We start from the raw sequence: 23,281 nt of genomic DNA, 5'->3' as shown, positions 1-23,281 counted from the left end.
CCAGGGAAGCCCCCGGATTATCAGTTTTAAAGCATTAATTATCTGTCCATCTCTCCGTTTCTGTCTGTCTTTCTAGCTTTTTAAACTTTTTATTTTGGAAACTTTCTAGCTTGTACAAAACGGGAAAGTACAGTGATGTACCCGTTCCCCAGATCTGTTACTCATACGTGGCCAGTATTGTTTCATGTTTACTTCCTCCCCCACTTAATTTAAGTAAACTCTTAATAGCATATCATTTTATTTACTTTTATTGAGGTATCGTTGATTTATAATATTGTTTAAGTTTCAGGGGTACAACATAGTGATTCACAATTTTAAAAATTATACTCCATTTACAGTTATTATAAAATAATGACTATATTCCTTGTGCTGTACATATCATTTTATCATTAAATATTATGGAGTTTATACTTTTTTCCTATGGTAAAACGGCGTGGGGTGTAGTGGGAGACAATTTTTATTTTCCAGCCATGATGTCACTGCTTTATATTTCGGAGTCTTTACAAAGTAGGCAAATATTACAGTTGATTGAGCCGATTCGTAAGTTACTCATTTTCAAGGAAGCAAACCATTAAGGTGGGTCTCAGAACCAGTCAGGTGAGGTGGACAAGTGATAATCCTGCAATAGGAGCAAACTCTGGCTTGCTCTCAGAGGTGTTTTGACTCCTTTTATTGGGAGGCAGCCTCAGCCATTCTGAAGAAGCTCTGATCCCTGCCCTCCAAGACCCTCCCAGCATGAAGGACTGCGTTGCTGAGGAGGGTGATGGCTTGCTGAAGGGTGCTCTGCCAGGTGGTAGCAGGAGGTTCAGTGGTCAGAAGTTGAGCGGGTTTTGGTTCAATACAAAGTTTTGATCAACAGGGCAACAGAAAGGTCTTCTTGTCACAAGCTTGTCTTCTGGCAGGATCAACATTTCTTGAGAAATGTGGTGGAAGGCTTCCTTAGTTTGAGTGCTGAGATGGTCCTGATGACTTCTGTGGATTCCTTCCCAGCTTGGGCAAAATCTGGCTTTCTGACTTGTCATCACGTTTAGCATAGAATTCAGTGGATGTTGGAACATCAGAAAGGATTTGTTTGATTCTAGTGACTTTACCAAATGGTCCTTGCTCAGAGCCACCTTTACAACCTTGCTTCTCAGGTAACCAGAAAGCCCACTCCTTAAGCAAGGTGTCAGTAAGTTAAAAATTATCTTTTATTTATGACCATTTGAAACATTTGAGTTCTGAGCTAGCCTATTAATTTGTGTATGTGCGTGTGTGCTAAGTTGCTTCAGTCGTATTTGACTCTTTGCAACCCTCTGGACCATAGCCCACCAGGCTCCTCTGTCCGTGGGATTCTACAGGCAAGAATACTAGAGTGGGTTGCCATGACCTCCTCCAGGGAATCTTCCCGACCCAGGGATCAAATGTTTCTTATGTCTCCTGCATTGGCAGGCAGGTTCTTTACCACGAGCACCACCTGGGAAGCCCATTAATTTGTATAGTAAATAAGATAATAGTTTATAGAATGTGACCATATCTGGACAAAGAAATGACTGTATTTTCATCTGTTTTTTAGAGATGCAAAAAAGAAACTGAGGCTCGCTCTTTGCTCTGCGGATTCTGTGGCTTTCCCAGTGCTAACCCACTCAACAAGAAACGGTTTACCAGACCATACAGACCCAGAAGGTAGGTTGCTACATGAGAGTTTGTTTTTTCCCTATGCTTTATAGGAACCATATGAAACTGCCAGTATTCAACTGTGTTTAAACTATACAGCAGTTCCATGCAGTTCAATGTAACACATTTATATTAGCATCAGTTAAGGGCACTTGGTGATGGAATTCCAGTTGAGCTCTTTCAAATCCTGAAAGATGATGCGGTGAAAGTGCTGCACTCAATATGCCAGCAAATTTGCAAAACTCAGCAGAGGCCACAGGACTGGAAAAGGTCAGTTTTCATTCCAATCCCAAAGAAAGGCAATGCCAGAGAATGCTCAAACTACCGCACAGTTGCACTCACCTCACACGCTAGTAAAGTCATGCTCAAAATTCTCCAAGCCAGGCTTCAGCAATACGTGAACTGTGAACTTCCTGATGTTCAAGCTGGTTTTAGAAAAGGCAGAGGAACCAGAGATCAAATTGACAACATCCGCTGGATCATGGAAAAAGCAAGAGAGTTCCAGAAAAACATCTATTTCTGCTTTATTGACTATGCCAAAGCCTTTGACTGTGTGGATCACAAGAAACTGTGGAAAATTCTGAAAGAGATGGGAATACCAGACCACCTGATCTGCCGCTTGAGAAACCTATATGCAGGTCAGGAAGCAACAATTAGAACTGGACATGGAACAACAGACTGGTTCCAAATAAGAAAAGGAGTACATCAAGGCTGTATATTGTCACCCTGCTTATTTAACTTCTATGCAGAGTACATCATGAGAAACGCTGGACTGGAAGAAACACAAGCTGGAATCAAGATTGCTGGGAGAAATATCAATAACCTCAGCTCTGCAGATGATACCACCCTTATGGCAGAAAGTGAAGAGGAACTAAAATGCCTCATGATGAAAGTGAAAGTGGAGAGTGAAAAAGTTGGCTTAAAACTCAACATTCAGAAAATGAAGATCATGGCATCCGGTCCCATCACTTCATGGGAAATAGATGGGGAAACAGTGTCAGACTTTATTTTTGGGGGCTCCAAAATCACTGCAGATGGTGACTGCAGCCATGAAATTAAAAGACGCTTACGCCTTGGAAGGAACGTTATGACCAACCTAGATAGCATATTCAAAAGCAGAGACATTACTTTGCCAACAAAGGTTCGTCTAGTCAAGGCTATGGTTTTTCCTATGGTCATGTATGGATGTGAGAGTTGGACTGTGAAGAAGGCTGAGCACTGAAGAATTGATGCTTTTGAACTGTGGTGTTGGAGAAGACTCTTGAGAGTCCCTTGGACTGCAAGGAGATCCAACCAGTCCATTCTGAAGGAGATCAGCCCTGGGATTTCTTTGGAAGGAATGATACTAAAGCTGAAACTCCAGTACTTTGGCCACCTCATGTGAAGAGTTGACTCACTGGAAAAGACTCTGATGCTGGGAGGGACTGGGGGCAGGAGGAGAAGGGGACGACGGAGGATGAGATGGCTGGATGGCATCACTGACTCGATGGACGTGAGTCTGAGTGAACTCCAGGAGTTGGTGATGGACAGGGAGGCCTGGCATGCTGCGATTCATGGGGTCGCAAAGAGTCGGACACAACTGAGCGACTGAACTGAATTGAACTGAAGTGAAGGGCACTTGGATTACTCGTGGTTTGTGAAAATGTTCTCTGATTGGTTCTGCTTAGTTTTACTGATACAGACATAACTGACTTCCCACAGGCTGAGGGATGACCTTCAGCTTATATAAAGCTTGTGGAACTTCTCAACAGTAACAGAATTCTGATGTTTTTTTATTTAGACAATGAAATTGTCTGCTTCTTAAAAGTGCAAATAGCTGAAGCAATTAACTTACAAGATAAGAACTTAATGGCTCAGCTTCAGGAAACAATGCGTTGTGTGTGCCGCTTTGATAACCGGACCTGTAGGAAGCTGCTGGCGTCCATCGCCGAGGACTACAGGTAATATCCCCAGCCTGTTTCACTTGTATAACTGTTTTCAGCTGCAAGTATTTTCTTCTCAGCCCTTATTTCAGAAATGAATCTAGGCTCACTGCAAAGTGCTGGGCTTTCCTGGATGTAGATTTCCAAGCAACATATGTGGATATTTAGTCTGGAAGTGTAGTTGTAAGCGAGCAGCTCTTACTAGGGCTTCTCTGATAGCTCAATTGGTAAAGAATCTGCCTGCAACACAGGAGACCTCAGTTCAATTCCTGGGTGGGGAAGATCTGCTGGAGAAGGGATAGGCTACCCACTCCAGTATTCTTGGGCTTCTTGTGGCTCAGCTGGTAAAGAATCTGCCTGCGGTGCGATTTGATCCCTGGGTTGGGAAGATCCCTTGAAGAAGGGAAAGGCTACCCACTCCAGTATTCTGGCCTGGAGAATTCCATGGACTGTATAGTCCATGGGGTCACAAAGAGTCAGACACGACTGAGCGCCTTTCACTCACTCACTCACTCAGATCTTAGTAACAGAGTACAGTTGACTTCAGCTTTGCCCAAAAGCATCTTTGGTGGAGGTGGGGCCAGGATAACTAGGATGTCATTTCCCTCTTTTAGTGGTGATAGAAAAGACTGCTTCCACGGACCAGGGAAGCAGGAGGAGTCCTAGGAATTGTTACCATTTGCCTGTTGCCTGTCACTGCTGACATTTAAGTTGAGAAGCTTAGGAAGTAAAGAGGCTTAGGGAATGGGTGCTCTAGTGATTGTTGCGTTTAGACTATAAGCAGATAATTGGTGGTATATTTAGTGATCTTGTGATATATCAGCCTGTATTTTGTTGTTATTTTAGTCTTTTGTAGCAGTCAACTTCCTGTCAAGTACGAGGTTCTACCAGCATGGAGACTGTGCTCCAGTGCAGAACAGACCAGTGATGGGAAGAGATTTGGTAGTGTTTAGGGAGTTAGGGAGCTGAGTGTTCGGACCAGTAAATGGTTCTGTTTCTTTCTTTTTTTTTTAATTGAAATACAGTTGATTTACAGTGTTAAATTAGTTTCAGGTGTACAACGTAGTGATGCGCTTTTTAAACATTATACTTCAGTTAAAGTCGTTATAAAATGTTGGGTCTGTTCTCTGTAGTGTACGTTCTACCCTTGCATAAGTTTTGGCTGCACTGGGTCTTCATTGCTGCGTGAGGGCCTTCTCTAATGTGGTGTGTGGGCTCCTCACTGCGGCTTCTCTTGTTGCAGAGCACAGGCTTCTCTTGTTGCAGAGCACAGGCTCTAGGGTGTGCCGGCTTCAGGAGTTGCAGCACACGGGCTCTAGAGCTCAGGCTCAGTAGCTGTGGCACGCACGTTTAGTTGCCCCTCGGCATGTGACACCTTCCCGCACTGCGGATCGAGCCCATGTTCCCTGCTTTGGCAGGCGGACTTGTAACTACTGGACCGCTAGGGAAGTCCTGACTCTGTTTCTTGACCTGGCAAAATAGTCAGTTCTCAGGATGGTTGTCTGCAGCCCGATAGGCTCATCTGTAAAACCAGAGTCTTTGGGGTAGTTCTTTTCCTTTGGAGAAAAGTCAGGACTCTTCATCTCCAAGGAAGGTGTGCGCTGTGTGTGTCTGGCGTCCTGCAGTGTCTTTCCTTTCAGGAAGCGGGCCCCCTACATTGCTTACCTCACTCGCTGTCGACAAGGACTGCAGACCACGCAGGCTCACCTGGAAAGGCTACTGCAGAGGGTTCTTCGGGACAAAGAGGTGGCCAATCGGTACTTCACCACCGTCTGTGTGAGGCTGCTGCTTGAGAGCAAAGAGAAGAAGATCAGGGAATTCATTCAAGGTAACCAGAGACCCTCGGTGAAGCCATATGTTAGCGGGAAGATTTGGGAAGTTTTCTTTTGCTACTTTTTAAGTACCTACCTGTCTAAGAGCAGTTCCTTAAATTCCCAGTTATTTCTTAGTAATTAAACCTTGATGTTCAACCAATAAATGTCGTGTTTATCCTGGTTGAATATCTATGGTTTATTAAAAAGTTGGCAAAATTAACAAAGTTTTGGATGCACCCAATTTTTCTTATTTTTTTTTAAACAAAGCATATCATTTTGTAACAAACCTCTTGTTCTTAAACTTCTGCACGTGTCTTACCTTTCCCCTGTTTTTAATGATTTGGATGTATTTTCTCCCCAAATGAAACAATGCCCAGATACTTCCGGCTTTGAGAGCATGGTAGCAGCACAGTAGTAGATTATGATTCTAATAGTTTTCTATTTTTAACTACTTTCTAATAATTTCCTATTTAAAATCGTTCAAATACTCTATTTTAAAGCATATTATTTTGCATTGGAGACTTTCAGAAACTCACAGCCGCTGATGATAAAACCGCCCAAGTGGAAGATTTTCTGCAGTTCCTGTACGGCGCGATGGCCCAGGACGTCATATGGCAGAACGCGAGTGAGGAACAGCTTCAGGACGCTCAGCTGGCCATTGAGAGAAGTGTGATGAACCGGATCTTCAAACTTGCCTTCTACCCGAATCAGGACGGGGACATACTCCGTGACCAGTGAGTGCTCCTGCCTGTGATGGACTAAGTAGGGCTATCCCAGCCAGCCCCATAGTTTAGACAAGGTATTCATGAGACGTGGTATCTGAGTAGTAAAGGAAAAGATACGTGTTTCCTTTTTGCATCTCTCAGAGTTACCAGACCGGAAAGAAGGAAAGCGCTGTGTTCTCAGAGATGCTGGGAGTTGGGTTGGAGGGTTGTGTACACTGGCCTGGCCGCTGTGGAAGGCACTGCTGTTTACTCTGCCGCAGCTATTCTTCCCTTCTTTCTTCTACCTACTGTTACCCTTCAGATCAGGACTCAGACCTCACTTCCTCGGGGGAAACCCTTCCTAGCCTGTCTGCCTGGGTGAGATGCCCTGGCAGGGCAGGGCTGCCTCGGGCCTGGGTACCTTTCTTTAGCACTTGCCACCATTGCAGTTTTACACTTGAGTCATGGTTTCTCAAGCTGGCATGGCTGACATTTCGGGCCAGATGATTCTTTACTGTGGGAGGCTGTCCTGTGCCTTGTGGGACATGTGGCGTCATGGCTGGCCTTGGCCGGTAGTACCCTACCAGCTGTGAGAACCACGCTGTCTCCAGACACCGCCAAGTGCCCCTTGGGGGCAGAACCGCCCTCTGTTCCGGATCACTGGTTTGTGTGATTGTTTGATGAACGCCTCTGTCCTCCACTGGATGGTTCCTTCCTTGAGTCCAGGAACACAACGCTTCATTCATCTCTCCACTGGGGCATCAAGCACAGTGTGTGACTTCTGATATGTTCTTTTTATTTATTGGGAATGATATGTATTTGAATATCAAAATATCAAAAAGTATATGGCATATGAATTAAATCTCAGTAAAGCCTATTTTTAAAAACAATCCTAAAAATACTGATCTTGAAAAAAACAATCTAGAAGGGTAACAGTGGTTATTTGGGGGTAGTGAGACTCAGCATTTTAATTTTTTCCTCTTCTGCATTTTATGACCCGGTTTCTGTCCCCGAGTGTGTTGCTCAGTGGCCACCGTGTGCCCCGAGCAGTGACAGTGACTCACTGTGCCAGCGGCCCTGAGGGGCCCATGTAATAGGACCTCAGGGTGGGACACTGGTGGTTTCTGTAAGATTCTTTTTTTTCATGGAAATTTTAAGATCTCTCTTGTATATTTGAGAGAGCTCACTTTCCTTTGAGTGGGTTAGGATCGTTCCCACCTGCCTCCCTCACTTGTTCCTAGACTCGGGCTTTTTACCCCTCCCCAAGTTTCTGTATGCAATTTGCCAACTGGGTTCTGTTTTTTCTCCAGAGCCCCAGTTTTTGGCTTCCAGGGTGGGATGAGGAATGGGAACATTCAAACTGCTTACTGCAGAGAGCACCTTTGAAGCCGAGTATGCCTCTGTCCCCTCCGTGTCATCTTTGCAGGTTTATAGAGAGTTAGCACTGTGTTCTGGAAAGGACACTCGAAGGCAGGAGACTGGGCGTAGCCTCAGCTGCTCACCACTGTGTGGCCTTAGGGAAATCCTTCACCTTTTAGGCCTAATCATTGTCATCTCTGAAATGAGAGGTGAGCGTCCTCAGCATCCCTTCTCCATCAAAGCGTCTGTGCTCTCCAGTTTCTGGCCTTTGACCCCTCCACTTCTTCTTAGCCTGTTCACCAGTTAGCTTGTCCAGGTAGCTTCTAGGCTAAGGAGTCCCCTCACTTCTCCTGTGGACACTTCCCTGGTCCAGAAAGGAGGGGTTCCCACTCTTCCCCCTGCATCCCCTTGGCTCCCTGAGCCTTTCTAAGCAGATCCTAAATGTGAGAGTTTTTGACCAAGACAGAATACTTATAGCTAAGAGAGAGTCTCAACTGTAATGGTAATCTGTATCTGGAAGTGAGTCTAAAATGGTTTAAATGTGTTTTGAGGAAACCGATTATGACTACCTGCATACCTTCTTTTCTGAATTATATATTTACATATGTGTTTCGGGGCATTTTCAGGGTTCTTCATGAACATATTCAGAGATTGTCTAAAGTAGTGACTGCAAATCACAGAGCTCTGCAGATACCAGAGGTAATAACAGTTTATACAGTATGGATGGTATTATTCAATTAAAAGTGTCTTGGTGTGCTATGTACATGTTACCAATTTTTCAGGGAAGCAGAATATAGTAAGTTATAAAGAAACCACTTGCACTGGATGTCCTTCAGCCAATAAAATTCTCAAAGGTCTTTCCGTGGATTAAAATTCCCTAGCCTGAGAAGGGACCTTAGTAGTGAGAGGTGAGTGGAGGGAGGGCCAGCCTGGGGGAGCCCCCGCCCTGACACCACCCCCTGTAGGCAGGGCTTCCTGCTCACAGCTCACTCCTCCTGCGGCAACCACACACTCCACTGATGCTTTTATTATCATATAGAGCCTTGGAGTCCTAACCACTCAATAGCCAGTGTTCTTTCCAGAACATTCTGCAGGAATGTCCCATATGAAAGGATCTGGTGGAACTTCAAAGAGAGTGTGGAAACTCCTGTCCAGAAGAGGGAACTGAATCTGAATGTGACCTCAGAATTACCTTTTAGTTCCTAATAGTACATTTTTACCTGTCTTACACCTCTTACAAAATCAGGAAACAGGAAAGTTTTAGGTATATGAGTTTTCTGGTTGTTTCATTAGAATCTGGATATTAATTGGCATAAAATTTTTAATTGTCCTTGATTTCTAGAGCTGCTGCAACACAGGTACATACTAATTTTTAAGCTATTGTAAAAGTAGCTTGTCGGTGCTTTTGGAATCAGCTGCAATACATAGATAAGTCCCATTCTAGCTCTTTTAAGAAAGATAATTGTTTTAAATTTATGAATTCTAGGTTCTGTGTTATCAAATGCCTCTATTACTATATTTCGGGGTGGGTTTGTGTGTTTGTTTGTTTTTCCTTTGGGGCCGCATCATGCAGCTTGGGGATCTTAGTTCCCCAGTGACCGGGGATGGAACCTGGGGCCCTGGCAGTGAGAGCTCAGAGTCCTAACTACTCAACGGCCAGGGCATTTCTCTGGGTGGTTTTATTTTAAAATGCAAAGCAAATAATTTAAAAGCTTAAAAGTTAGGCTTCAATCCTGAAGTGGGAGGATGGGGAGGAATTGCAATTTGGTTTTTCTGAAAAAGGGAAAAGGCAGCGGCTTCACCCATCTGCCTCCTGACGTGGAGGTTGCTCTGGTCACTGCTTCCCATCTGCATGACAGTCTGTGTGTGGTCTCGCTTAGGTTTATCTTAAGGAGGCACCGTGGCCCTCGGCACAGTCAGAAATCAGGACAATAAGTGCTTACAAGACGCCCCGGGACAAAGTGCAGTGCATCCTGAGAATGTGCTCCACGATCATGAACCTCCTGAGCTTGGCCAACGAGGACTCCGTCCCAGGGGCAGATGACTTCGTCCCTGTGCTAGTGTTTGTGTTGATCAAGGTAGGTCCTCGCTACCACCCGTGAGAAGAGTTTCTTTGCCATCCTGATTCGGGGGGTTGTGCAGAGGGTCGCCAGGTGTTAACAGACTTTGACTCTTTTACAAGTTTCCAGCTCTGTGATACCCAGGAAGAAAGTAGTTAACGTCAAGTTATGTTCTGTTCTGAAGTTAGGGTTTTCCAAAGAAAAGGAAGAGCTAGATTCCTAGATGAACATTTTCAGCTTTTTAAAGCAGTGCCTGAAGGTCTTGCTTGGAGCTCAGTAGGTAATTACTGAATGAATGAATGAGGGCAGGTTCTCTGGTCATGTTTTTACCATCTTCTTTCATGTTGAATTCTTCATAGTGGTTATCACATAAACTACTACATTTTCCTGTCATCTTTCTCCTCTTTTGACCTCACATTTTATTAATTGTACCATATTGTTTTTAAAAGCACTGACACCTCTTGTCCTTTTTTGACTTTAAAGTGTCACCATTCAAATGGTTTATTTTGAACATTTTGGTTTGGAGGTGGGGACCCTGCAGTTTGGGTGCACAACAGCCAGCCAGTATGTGTTCCAGTCAGCTCAGCCCTCTGGTGATGTCTAAAGTGTATTTGACATATAGCTTACTAATTCTTAATGTTGCGGTATTTCTGCAGCCTGAACTCTTAGCTCAGAGTCAGAACCCTGACTCTGAATCAGTGTGCGATGAGCCTGCTTCACTCCTCCTATTGCCCGTAGCTCAGCTCCCTTCCACAGGTGATGTGTTTAGTCTCTATGCAGAGCCAGTCTAAGCCCCTTTTAAGGAGCAGGCCTTAGCTTGCCCTCCTGATTTAACACACCTGAGCCTGGAGGTGAAAAGCAGGAGTTTCTGTGCTGCCTCCTGCAGCAGAGGGCCTACTCTTTTTTTTTTAAGTTTTTTTCTTTCTCTGCTCTATCCTTACTTACTAAACAGATATAACTCAATTTGTCTGCAGCATTTCCTTCCTTATCTGGAATCCTGGGATGTTGAGTAAAGCCACTGGGATTAGTGCAGCCCCTCTAAGGACCCGTGAGGTCAAGTGCTTTGTTAGGCTAGAAAGCTCTAGATAGTCGAGCTAGGATTAGAACCTGAGTCTTCTTTCCAATACACTGTTGCTCCTCACAGTAACTTGGGTTTACAAATTAGTTCCAAAAAGGATTTGGGGGATTATTTTGAAAAGGACTGGTATCTCTTTTTCACAGGAAAACATTTGAAAGATGTTACCATAAATGATTTTTCCGGCTGAGTAGTTGACTTTGTTTTTCACTTCTCTAGGCAAATCCACCCTGTTTGCTGTCCACTGTTCAGTACATCAGTAGCTTTTATGCCAGCTGTCTGTCTGGAGAGGAGTCCTATTGGTGGATGCAGTTCACGGCGGCCGTGGAATTCATTAAGACTATCGATGACCGAAAGTGACCGAGACAAAGGCCCAGCAAGGCAGCGGACTGTTGGCGGGGCACACAGATCTCTCAGAAAACGTACCAGCTGCTTTGAAGGCTGAAGATTGTTTTTGTATAATATTGTACAGTGTTCAGACCTTTTAAAACAGATCTTTACTAAACAGATTAATGAGCTAACAAGCAGGTTCTCTTTTCTTTGGGTTCTTTTCCTTTCTGAGTTGCATATTTCATTAATTTCTTGTCCCCACATAGAGAATAGTACTGCAAAAAGGGACCACATTTTTCAGGTATTTTGAAATACAAAAAAAAAAAACCCAAATCTAGAAAATTCCTAGATCTCTGTTTATGGATACTCATTCTTTCTTTTCATTAAAAAAAAAAAAGAACAGTACACCTCTTTTAAGATGCTGTCTAATCTTGGAAGCATCTAACAGAAGGAAAATACCAGTTGCACTGAGGATTAAAATAGTGGTGACATTAGTGGCATTATCTATAAATACACTCACCTAAATTGAAAAGCTAAGAAGGAAATGTAAATATGATATATATTTATATTTGATGTAATATGGACATCTTCAGATTCTAATAAACAAGGAATATTGCTGATGGTAGGTTGTCATGTACCCTCTTGTGAAATGGTTTCCTTGACAACATTTAAGCTGAGCTTAAAAGCAGAAGGCGAACAAATACGCAGAAGTATTTATTAAAGTGTAACACAGTTTATTGAACTTTCTAGGTATGGAATTTGATGCACAGGGCTGCCTTTGATGAGGGGTATAGAACTTATTGAATATATCACTTAGACCTTCTCACCCTGGACGTCTTTGAGCCTGCAGTAGGAGATAGACTGTTTGTTTAATCACCATACGAGGCATACAAAGGGACAGTAGATACCTAACCCACCCTTGTGGTACTTCTCATCTGAAATGCTAAATATAGTGTAGAAACCCCAGCCAGAACTCCTTACAAACCTTTAACTGTAATATATTTTTGAAATGATGATTCACATTGAATGCACAGACCAGGAATTCAGTGAATGTCATTTTTTTAAAAAACTAATTTGTATTGTCTGCTTTAGTGATACAAGTTTTACTAGTGATAAACTATTTTAATCAACCATACTATTCTTACGGGGGGGAAAAAATCTGTTTTGGCAGGTTTCTGTGCCTTTGTTTCCCTCTTCTGAACAAAAGTATGTTTTTCTGTATTTTGGTTTGATCGTGTGTTGCTGATTCATCAGGAATGGGTTTTGGTGTCTGAGAAACAGGCCAAGGAGGCCCACCAAAGCTCCGAGCACAAGTCTTACCCGTAGGCTGTCGCCGACTGGTTTCGCTCTGTGTGTTTCCTAAACGTGTTAACTTCTTTTATGAAAATTGGTCCCCTCCTTTGAGTCTCTTGTTGCTGGCAGCATTTCCAGGCATGTTTAAGGGAACTGTGACCAACAGCCTTGAGCAGATAAGGACAGAGGCTATCTCTCCAGGAGCTCTGTGCTCCACTGTGCCTAAAGAAGCTGGGTTTTCTTTATGCCTTGACCTCTTCTCATTCCTTTACTCTAAAATACTGAGATAAGTTGCAGAGGATTCTGAGATGAGGTTTCTGCCTTTTAGGGGCAGATCAAAATTAAAGTAGTACTGAAAAATGTCCTCTTGAACGTTAGATCAAGAAATCTATGTACAGTCATGCTTCATGGACTGTAACGGTCAAGCTCATTTAGGTCTTAGAAGTCAGATCCCACCGTAGATACTTTACAAGACAAACAAACTGTCTTAACATGATTTCTAAGGCAGAGGGGGGCAGTTCAGCATTTGATTCAATAAATGTTAAGTCAACAGAAGTCTTGAAATAGTTGAAATTTATTGTTTGGGGATTTAACTCAGAAGTCAATGCAGTTTTTCACCCCCGTGGTGGTTCCTAACTCACTTCCATGTTGTTACTATGGAAATAAATATGAAGATGTGGACACTGCATGGGGCTCTTTTCTGTGGAGAAGGTGGTGAGTTTGTATCTCCTAGAGGCAGGAGGTAGGGCTCTGCAGGGCTTGAGACAGTTGTGAGAGGAGGACCTCAGAGACTTGGCATCACAGTTACGTCCGAGATGGAGGTGGGTGCTTGTGTCTTGACTCAGGTGCCAGCAGAGAAGCGCACAGCCCAGCTGTTTAAGGTTAAGCTGTTTTCTTCGGGAAGCCGGTCAGGAGTAAGGACTATTTCAGCGTTAACTGTCACTGGTAGTTTCGTTCGTAACAGGGTTTAGTAGTGTTGAGTTCTGAGTTTAGGAATTGGTAACTGTCTGCATGGGCTTCTCAGGTGGCTCAGCAGTAAAGCCTCTGCGTGCCAATACAGGAAACTCAGGTTCGATCTCTGGGTCAGGAGAAGGGCATGGCAACCCGCCCCTGTATTCTTGCCGGGGAAATCCCATGGACAGAGGAGGCTGACCGACTACAGTCCATTGGGTCACGTAGAGTCAGACACAATTCAGTGACTACACAACACCTGTGTGTGTGGCAGCGGTGGGCGTGAGATAGGGAGTAATCCGATTGTACTCTTTCAGGAAAGGAGTAGTTGTCCTTCAGCTGTTTCGTACCACAGATCCTCCCAGGACATAGGTCCTATGAAGGAGTGTGCAAAAATACAAAATCACATGTAGGAAACCTTCAGTAGCCACTGATTATTACATGGAATTTACAAAGAAAATGAATGTTAAATGTTCACTGAAATTCTGTGGAATTATCTCACGAAAAAAATCAGTTCCTATTTTGTATTAATACTCTGCTTCCAGAGATGATTAAGTAATAGAATTACAGATTGAAGATTATCTTTTATTTGTAAAAGTGTTATTTTTTAAATCTAGTAAACATTTTGTTTTCTTTCTCTAGGTCAAATCTCAGCCACAGTTAACTGATTTCTCCTTTTTCTTTTTAAAAACCTGTTTATAAAAGCCATTTTATACAGATATGAAATCACTGTAAGAGGGTTGGGCTTTGTGAAGGATGGAAAATAGATGTGGATGAGATGCATGGGTTTTTCTCTCCCTGTTGTGTCCTGGAAGCCTTTGTTTAATGTAGACTTTCAACCTACATGTTCCTGAGGTACGTAAGCGAGAGAACTAAAACCCGTCCCAGTCAGTGACAAGGTCTAATTTTGGCCACAAGAAGCTGTACCTGACTGTGCATGCCGGTCGGCACTGTTCCCCATTGCCTGCCGTGGGAATTCCGTGGCCAAGTGAAGATCAACATCGTGAAGATTTAACAGTTCCTGTGTCTGATGAGATTGGGTGTGAAAAAGGAAAGTAGGAACACACTTGCTCAGAATTGTTAGTGGTTGTGTCGAAGTGATAGAGTCATTAGTGGACTTAGCTTCCTCCGTTGATGTGCGTCCTAGACTTTCTCCTCCCTTCCCATTCCTGCTTTATTTCGTAAGGAAAAGTCTGCCCTCTGTTTAGTTCTTTTAACTAGTAAGTTTATTCTATATGTAATTGCCAACTTTAGGGGGGAAGTCAGAAAGATCTTGAAGCTCAAAGAATTTTTAGTTGAGTAGATGCACAGTGATGAGATGTTTGAGGTACTTTGCCAAAACACTTGAGAATGTTGCCAGATTAATAATCATATATTTTAGAATGGGGTTACCCAAGGAGTAGGGTGACCAGGAATTGCTTTATTACCCTTGAGAATACTTGGAGAAAGGAAGATACGCTTTGCTTCAGTGTCAAGGTTGGTGTGGTTGAGCTGTGGCATCACCACAAAGCTGCATGTCCCACAGGCCTGTGCTCATCAAAGGTTAAATCCCCGGGAAAGAAAGTCCTCTACACCTGGTTCGTGGCAGACTCTGTGGGCAGGAGCCACACGCCTTAAGAATTCACCTCTGCTGAGTTAATGTTCTGTCTTGTCTTCCGTCGTCTTGTGTTTCACCTGTGTGAAAAAGCTTTGTACTGCCTCTCCTCTTGAAACTGATAAAAACCTATAAGCCTCAGTGAATGAGCTTGCACCATCTTGTATATGTACAGGAAACCCATCCTGTCTCCTAATGTGATTACTCATGTACAATATCATTGTGTAAAATTGATTAAAAAGGGAGAGCAGTTGAATTCATTGGGTTTTATGTTTCCATCATCTCTTTTGTATTTGGAAGCATTTCTGAAAATTTCTCTGACTTCTCAGATGTAACTAAGGTTCTCCATGAATTCACACTCGTCCTTTTCATCTGAACATCTACTTGTTAACTACAGTACAGGAAGGAATTGGAATCATCCAGCAGTTGCTAATGAGATGGTGCACATTCACTCCTTTAACACGGTTCCTGTCTGAACCCTGTATTTGGTTAGCTATTCATCAGCCTTAGTTCTGAGCGCAGAAGTCCTAATCATGGTATTCACGGGAGCCTTGATTAATCCTCTCAGTTGAGGGAAGTTTCTATTAGCCAAGGAGCCCTTGTTGCAGAGGCCAGCTCATTCTACTTGCTGATGGAAAAGCACTTTGTTCATATTGATTGCACTTAACTTGGTTGGAAACATTTAAAAACTGGATTAGGATTCAGTTTTCACTCAGTCTGTTCATTATTAAAATTAATGCTATGACTTTCCTAGAACTGAAAATAGAATTCAACTTTTCTTGCCAATTTGGAATTCCCTATGTCACCTGGACTCTTGTTATATTTGTGCCTGCTCAGCCCTCTCTAAGTAAGCGGCTCTGTGGCTTTTCCCTGAGGATGCAGAGCTAGTGATGTTTAGCTAGGCCTCCCTGCAGTGCTGCCTGTAAAATATGTCACGATCCTGGAAAGTGAAATCAGGTCAGAAGCTCCTCTTAGCTGTAAATGCGTCTCTACCTAGAGATTTAAGTATTCATTGAAGGGCTTTCGAGTCAGTCATTTCATTCCAGAAGAACCCTATTCCATCTTCTTAGGCTACCAAAATACAGTACAAAGACTTCAGGGGGGAAAAACATTGATCAGAGAGGCAGGAAAATCTGGTTATGAGGATCCAGGAAGCATCTTCCACATTTTGTGCTAAAATGGAAAAAGCTCTCAATTCTGTCATTGAACCTGTTGTGGACAGTGAACATGAAAACCATGGTAATCTCATTTCTGTTAACTAGGATTTCAGCATATTGCTGGCCCAAATCATTAAATTTTATGCTCCTGTAAAAAAGAGTATCCAGTGTGATTTTTAAACATGGACCATTTTACTTCAACTCTCCTTAGCCCTACTAATTTGCAGTTTTGACAGAACTTTTGTCACCAAGACTGTTGGTTAATATACATAACTGCTGATGTTTCTTATCAGTAATACCTAGTGAATGTAGTCAAGATATCTGTCTGATCTGACTCACTGACCAAATAAACCAATCTTTGGGAAAATGAAAATGTTAGTTGCTCAGTTGTGTCTGACACTTTGTGACCCCGTGGACTGTAACCCACTAGGCTCCTCTGTCCATGGAATTCTCTAGGCAGGAATACTGGAGTGGGTAGCCATGTCCTTCTCCAGGGGATCTGCCTGACCCAAGGAGCAAACCCAGGTCTTCTGCATTGGAGGCAGATTCTTTACCATCTGAACCACCAGGGGAGCCCACAATCTGGGGGTGGTACTCAAAACAGGTCCATTTTTAAGTGCTCTAGGCAGTTCTGTAAAACATTGTTTTCAAACCTCACTGTTAAGAATCACCTGGTGCTCTTGCTGATAAATCAGCGTGCATAGGGGATGGGACAGGAATCTTTAAACAAGAACTCCAGGTGACTTATTTTTGTGGGACTTAGAGCAGCACCATGAGTCAGCATTTCACAGAGAATGAGCTGGAGGACCACGTGCACTGTCCACCTGGGACGATAAACTGCTGATTCATTATTCCTCACAGGGCACATTGAATCAATTTTGGGGGAAGAACAGAGAAAAAATCTGCATGCCTAGCAAACTCCCCTTCTCTGATGCTAAAAAATGTGTGATCTGTGAAAGGTGTTCAATTCCTCAAGTTTTGGCTCCACATCCCCAAGGTGGGTAGAGCCCCTTTTAAAGGATACGGGGCCTGGCAGGGCCTCCCCTGGCGGTCCGGTGGTTAAGGCTCTGCGCTTGCACTGCTGGGGCATAGGTCCAGTCCCTGATGAAGGAACTAAGAGCCTTCATGCCGCACAGCATGGCCAAAAAAAAAGGGATAAAGGACCTAGTAGCCAAGCTGATATCCTTTAAGGACAGTTTTTTCTTTTTTTAAAATTTTGCTTAAATCCAAATGTTTTCTGATAATTTTCTGGTTATATAAAAGGTTTCTTTCTCAAACCTCAAATTGCTAAACATTTGATAATCACGGTGTTCGAATTTCTAAGTGAAAACGTATCATCTAATCTTCCTTCCTCATTGTTTTAGCTTTTAAAATGGCTGTTTGGTTTCTGTTGCCTTTGCTGTCCCATGTTAAGTAACAGCATTGTTTCTAGCAGCCCCAGCTTCCAACTGGATTTTTTCCCCCAACTAGATTTTTTTCCCGGCCTGCCCTCTGCTGAAAGTGAGAGAACCTATAAGCAGCCACTTCCCCTCCTATTTCTGATCCTCTCAGTCGATACGTGAGTTCCAGCCCCTTCCTCTCTCTCTCTCACTTTTTGATCAGTAACAACATTCTTTTCCTTCTCTTGTGGCTGTGATGGTGACAGTTGAGGCTGTGTCTGCTGTAGCTTGGGCTTACCTGATAGCTCAATTGGTAAAGAATCTGCCTGCAATGCAGGAGACCCAAATTCGATCCCTGGGTTGGAAAGATCCCCTGGAGAAGGGAAAGGCTACCTACTTCAGTATTCTGGCCTGGAGAATTCTATGGACTGTATAGCCCATGGGGTCACAGAGTTGGACGTGACTGAGCGACTTTTACTTTCTTTCTGCAGCAGCTTAGGGGTAGCAGTCTGGGAGTGAGCCAGCCTGGTGGGGTGGGGGGAGACAGAGAGGCAGGCGCATAAGAAAGTCACAAATGACAGGAAGGGGAGGTGCTAAGGCCATCATCCCACAGCACAGTGTCACAGTGATGCCCCGAAACACCTCCTCCACAGCAAAGCTGGGCCACACCAGTGGGATCATCCAGATCATTCTTGCTACTTCCTGGAAAGCCACTGGTTTCAAGTGGTATGTGGTTGTAATGTCAGGTCCAGGAGCCTGAAAATGGTTCTTGTTTTAGACCTGCCACTAATCAATTCTAAGGCCAATGAAAACCTCTTAGAAGGGTTTTTCCTGAGTTGGGCTCTACTACCTCAGTGGTCCTGGACATCCAGTCTTGGTGAATATATATGTATACACAGACTTATACATGGATATACAAATATGTATATATATGCATATATGTATGTGTATATGGGGCTTCCCCAGTGGCTCAGTGGTAAAGGACCCGCTCCTGCAGTGCAGGAGCCACAGAAGATGAGGGTTTGATCCTTGGGTCAGGAAGATCCCCTGGAGGAGGGTACAGCAACCCACTCCAGTATTCTTGCCTGGAGAATCCCATGGACAGAGGAGGAGCCCGGTGGACTACAGGGGGTTGCAAAGTCGGATGTGACTGAAGCAACTTAGCAGGCAGGCAGGCATGTGTGTATATACATATGTGGGTGTATATAAATATGTGTGTGTATATACATGTGTATGTGTATACGTGTGTGTGTGTATTTATATGGTCTTGAAATAGTTCTCCTGTGCCAGCATTTAACCGAGGGATGTAGTAGAGTGCAGTGACACTGCGGAGGTTGCCAGCATGGACCATGGGTGTTTGGAAGCCCTGATGGAAGAGGCTGCCCACTGAGCTGATTCAAGGAGGGACTTGAGGCTCCAGCCAGTGAACACCAGTTTAGGCACCCAGCTTCTTTCTAATCTGGTTTAATGAACTTGAACCAGGACTGATGTATTGTGGGTGACCAGGTACAGGCTGGGTAATCCTAGAGAAGCACTTTTCTCTGACATCAGCCAGCAGAGCCGAGGGGCAGCATTGGTTCTGCGTCGTGACATCCCAGGAACACCGGAACGACCTATGAACACAAAAACCACTCCACCTGTTTTTAACTAAAAGCTTCCCTTGTGCACTTAAGCTTGTGCTGCTGTGGTCATGAATAATACTGACACAACTTCTGAAACTTCCCTTTATACTGTTGACTGGAAAAAAAGTGCAGCGTAAGAGCTGTGAGTCCAAGTTTATTTGGGGACTTACTGAGGAGATGGTTCTCAAGCAGCTTTGAGGACCTGCTCTGGAGGAAGGGGAAGGCTGATACATATGTGATTTTGGTGAAGGTGGTGCATGCAGTGAAGCATACATCTCACTAAAAGGTTTCTGCTAGTCATGAGAAGGTGTCTCCATGAATGATTTTAGTGATTTTTCTAGATGTGAGAAGATGCAAGATATTGGGTTCAAGACATTTTCTCCTGAAAATATCTCTCTGCCAGTTTTTCCAGATGAAAGAGTGCCTCATTCCTGATCTCCACCCTGAACTCCTTTCAGGGGGTGTTGAAGGTCAGCAGCTGCAGTGGCTATGACCTAACCCTCCTAAAAGCAGATGGCGAGTGACTTTTTAGTTGTCAGTTCTTCTCTGCATTTGGCTATTTCAATCTTTAGTGCTCCAGTCCACCCACCTCTCCTATTCCTCACTGCCCCAATCCCTGGATCACTCACACCTCCTGAAGAGTCTCCTTAGGAAACAGCTCTAATGTGCTTTTTTTTTCATCTCCATGATCACAACTGGTGGATTTCCATGCCTCCCTTCCCCTCTTTCTCCTAGAGTCAGTCAAGTCTGATCAGATTTCTCTTCTCTCCAGAACATTTTCTATTTTGCTTCCAACCTGCATTTTCATCCTCATGCCTCTGTCCCTTTTTTCCGTCTAGCTCCACTCCTGCCTCTCAAAGTAAATCATGCTTTACCTGCAGTACCCACAAATTGGCACTGGCCCTCTACCTCTGCAAGGATCAGATTATGAACCACTGCAGCTGCTGACCTTCAACACCCCCCTGAAGGGAGTTCAGGGTGGAGATCAGGAGGAATGAGGCCCTCTGAGCTCTGTGAAAAACTGGCGGAACGAGTCTTCAGACAGATAATTTCAGGAGATGATTTTATGAGCCCAATTCTTGCATCTCCTCTCCTTCACGGTGACCTCTGCTCCTTGTGGCTAGCAGAAACGTTCTGCAAAAATTATGTGCCTGATTGCATGTACTTGCCCTGCATAAAATCACATACTGCCCTCCCCCCACCCCACCCTCTTTGAAGCAGTTTCTCAGAGCCATCTGAAATGCTATCTCTCAAGCTATAGTCCTCATTTGACCCCAAATAAAACAACTCACAACCCTCAGATTGTGCACTTTTTTCCAGTCAACACCTGCCCCCAAGCCTCCGCCTTTGCAGGGCCCTCTGGTTTCAGTGCTCTCCCTAAGCAGGCTCTGCAGCTCTTCTGGGCGGGCAACTCCCCAGATGTCCCCATCCTTCCCTCCCCCTCCTAGGAGGCTTATCCCCCTACACTTCTCTACGAAGTAGTGATCTCTCTGGAACCTGAGCTCTCCTTAGGGACTGTCCGATCACCAGCTGGCAGGTGTCCCCAAGTGTCGGGGGCCGGGGAGGAGGGTAGGTAGTCAGACAGTAGCCCCTGGGTGCGGGGATTCCACTCTTTTTTCCTCCCAGATTCAGTCTGTGCAGGGACAGGGGCTCTCTCTCCCCCACCTTCACGTGGTCCGGGGCCGAAAGCTCTGCTTGTCCTCGGGGAAGACACTGCGCCCCAAGCCCCGGACCTCTACCTGGGAGACGGAGGTGAGCACAGGCTCCCGGCGGCCCCGTCCCGCTGCGCGCGCCTGTGTCTAGGCCCGCCCCCGGTTCACCCTGCTGGGACCGCGCATCCCCAGCGGGAGAGGCCGGTTCACCGAGGTGGTCCTTCGAGCTGATGGAGGGTCGGATAAGGAGCCCCCCCACCCAGCGAAGCGCCGGCACAGCCGCGCCAAGTCCAGGGCGGGCGGGCGGACGGCCGGCGGAGAGTTTGGGAGGTCAGGCTGGCCGTCCAGGACGCACGCGGTTCTCCAGCTCCAGTCGGCCCTCGACGGCTCTTCCAGCGCCCGGGGCTGCGCTCGGGGTCCAAGCTGCTTCCGGGGAGCCGAGCCCGGGGGTCTCACCCTGCCTCCCTCGCTTGGCGGCCCAGATCCCGGTGCCAGGTGGCCGCCACGCAGAAGTGTGGGCCCTGCTGGGCCGTCTGGGGCCGCCCCGGGGTCCGAGGACGTGCCACACTGTTGCCTGTCCGGTGTCTGCTCCGCACCCCCGTGAGGCACGGGGCGGGGATGGAGGGTCTCCGGTGCCCTGCGGAGTGCCGCCCGGCTGCAGCCCCGAATCGGGCCACGTGGTCTTCTGTTTGCACCGCCTCCAGGTCCTCCTTGTTCCTCAGGCACGGGTTAATCCTACACCGTGAAGGAGTAGGAGTAATTATTATCTCTATTTATTACTTTAGGTGGGGTCTACAAACCGGTGTTCTCTGGGGGCAGCAGTATCGTGTTGGGTAGGAAATCCTGGGATTTGAACCCAAGGCAGCAGGGGTTCCTCCCCTGAGGCGTCCCAGAGCTGCGGGGCGGTGGGAGAGGGCTGCGGCTGGACCTCGCTGTTCGCCGAGTCGACTCTGAACTGGCCGGTTTAGCCCAGGCCCCTGCTTTGCTGTTGCTTGGGCGACATCTTGTGGCCAAGGACGGGTACAGACCCGCGGCGGCAAAGGCTGCGGAACGAAGGCCCCCCTCAGGCTCCTCTGGAGGAGGCCAGAGGCTCTCGGACTCAGAAGCCGCAACCAGCCCCCTTGCACCCACCCTTTCACCGAACTCTTTTCTAGGACAGCTCCAGGCAGACCCCCAAACTCACTTGTGTCCCCTGAGCTAGACACACGAATATACTGGGTTCCTCTTGGCCCACACCTTATTGGGGCAAATTAGCATTATATAGCAAGCTAGTGACCTGGTGGCTTAGACAGTAAAGAATCTGCCTGCAATGCAGGTGATCCTTGGCTCAGGAAGATTCCCTGGAGAAGGGAATGGCAACCCACTCCAGAATGCTTGCCTGGAGAATTCCATGGACAAAAGAGCCTCATGGGGTCGCAAAGAGTTGGACCCAACTGAGTGACTAGCACACAATGACCAGGTTATTATTCCCATTTTGCAGATGAGGCAGCAGCCCTGAGTAACCACAGCAGAACTGGAGCCCAGCTTTGTCAGGCTGCAGCATGCTGCCGGACATAGGGCTGAGAGCCGCAGGTGTCGTGTACCCCACTGTCCAGGGAGGTGCTGCCAAGGGTGGAAGTATTATTGGCCACAGGAATGCCTTGAGTTCATTTTTTGGTGCTGAGCACAGAGCTGTGTGCTTTACAGTATCTCACAGAACCCTCACCTGTGAGCCGGGCAGCATTATGAGCCCCATGTTACAGGTGAGGAATTTGAGGCTCAGAGAGGTGAAGTGGCTCATCTAAAGCCACCCAGAAAATCAATGGCAGAGCCAGGATCTGATCCAGGTCTGGAGGATTCACAAATCCTTATTTTTTTTTAATATATTAATCTTTAAAAATATATATTTATTTTTATTTATTTGGCTGTGCTGGTTCTTAGTTGGGGCATGTGAGATCTTCTATCTTCGTTGTGGCATGGGCATCTTTAGTTGAGGCATGAGGGATCTTTTCCAGTTGCCACAGGTGAGATATGGGATTCCCAGGTGGCTCAGAGGTAAAGAATCCCTCCGACTAGCACCCATACCAATGTAGGAGATGTGGGTTTGATTCTGGGTTGGGAAGATTCCCTGGAGGAGAAAATGGCAACCCACTCCAGTATTCTTGCCTGAAAATCCCATGGACATGGATAGGGGAGCCTGGTGGGCTACAGTCTGTGGGGTGGCAAACTTGGGAACGACTTAATATGCACGCTCATGTAGGATTTAGTTCCCTGACTAGGGATGGAACCTGGGTCCCCTGCATTGGGAGTGTGGAGTCTTAGCCACTGGACCACCAGGGAAATCCCCTGAGTCCTTATTTTTAGCTACTAGGGGACCCTGTCTGCTTCTCTGCAACATATCAGCCCCATAGGATTATGGGAGAATCATATCAAGCAGGCGTGGAGAGAGCTTTGCGAACTGTAGAGGACGGGGCCCTTGACAGTGCATTATTATCCTGCTCCTGGTGTGCACTTCCCTTTGTGCGTGTGAGCCCTTTGAGGGCAGGGCTGGATGCTCATGGCATCCTCAGGGCCCAGCACGGAGCCTGGTACCCAATGGGCAGTCTGGGGAGCAGGGAAATGCCCACTTCCGCACCCATCCCCATGAGGCCCAGGTCCACTTCCTAGTGTTCATGGTCGAGGCAAGGATAGTCAGTCTCTGCCTCCTGATTCACTTCATTCAGAGGAAGGGGTG

General features: G+C 45.7%; 1 protein-coding gene across 4 annotated transcripts in view; it reads left to right on the top strand.

The window, feature by feature from the left end:
- GAPVD1 (GTPase activating protein and VPS9 domains 1) overlaps positions 1-15,014 on the top strand; it is a 68,361-nt gene extending 53,347 nt beyond the window's left edge. For all 4 annotated transcript variants that reach the window (XM_070378996.1, XM_070378994.1, XM_070378995.1 and 1 more), the window contains 7 exons: positions 1,556-1,665; positions 3,437-3,596; positions 5,219-5,406; positions 5,913-6,126; positions 8,082-8,154; positions 9,336-9,533; positions 10,810-15,014. In XM_070378996.1, coding sequence (XP_070235097.1) covers positions 1,556-1,665; positions 3,437-3,596; positions 5,219-5,406; positions 5,913-6,126; positions 8,082-8,154; positions 9,336-9,533; positions 10,810-10,950 — 1,084 coding nt within the window. In that variant the 3' untranslated portion in view covers positions 10,951-15,014. The remainder of the gene's footprint in view (positions 1-1,555; positions 1,666-3,436; positions 3,597-5,218; positions 5,407-5,912; positions 6,127-8,081; positions 8,155-9,335; positions 9,534-10,809) is intronic.
- The last annotated feature ends 8,267 nt before the right edge of the window (positions 15,015-23,281 follow it).

Source organism: Bos mutus, chromosome 11 (genome assembly GCF_027580195.1).
Source record: "Bos mutus isolate GX-2022 chromosome 11, NWIPB_WYAK_1.1, whole genome shotgun sequence".
Taxonomy (NCBI): Eukaryota; Metazoa; Chordata; class Mammalia; order Artiodactyla; family Bovidae; genus Bos; species Bos mutus.
This window is presented reverse-complemented; position numbering and strand designations above follow the sequence as displayed.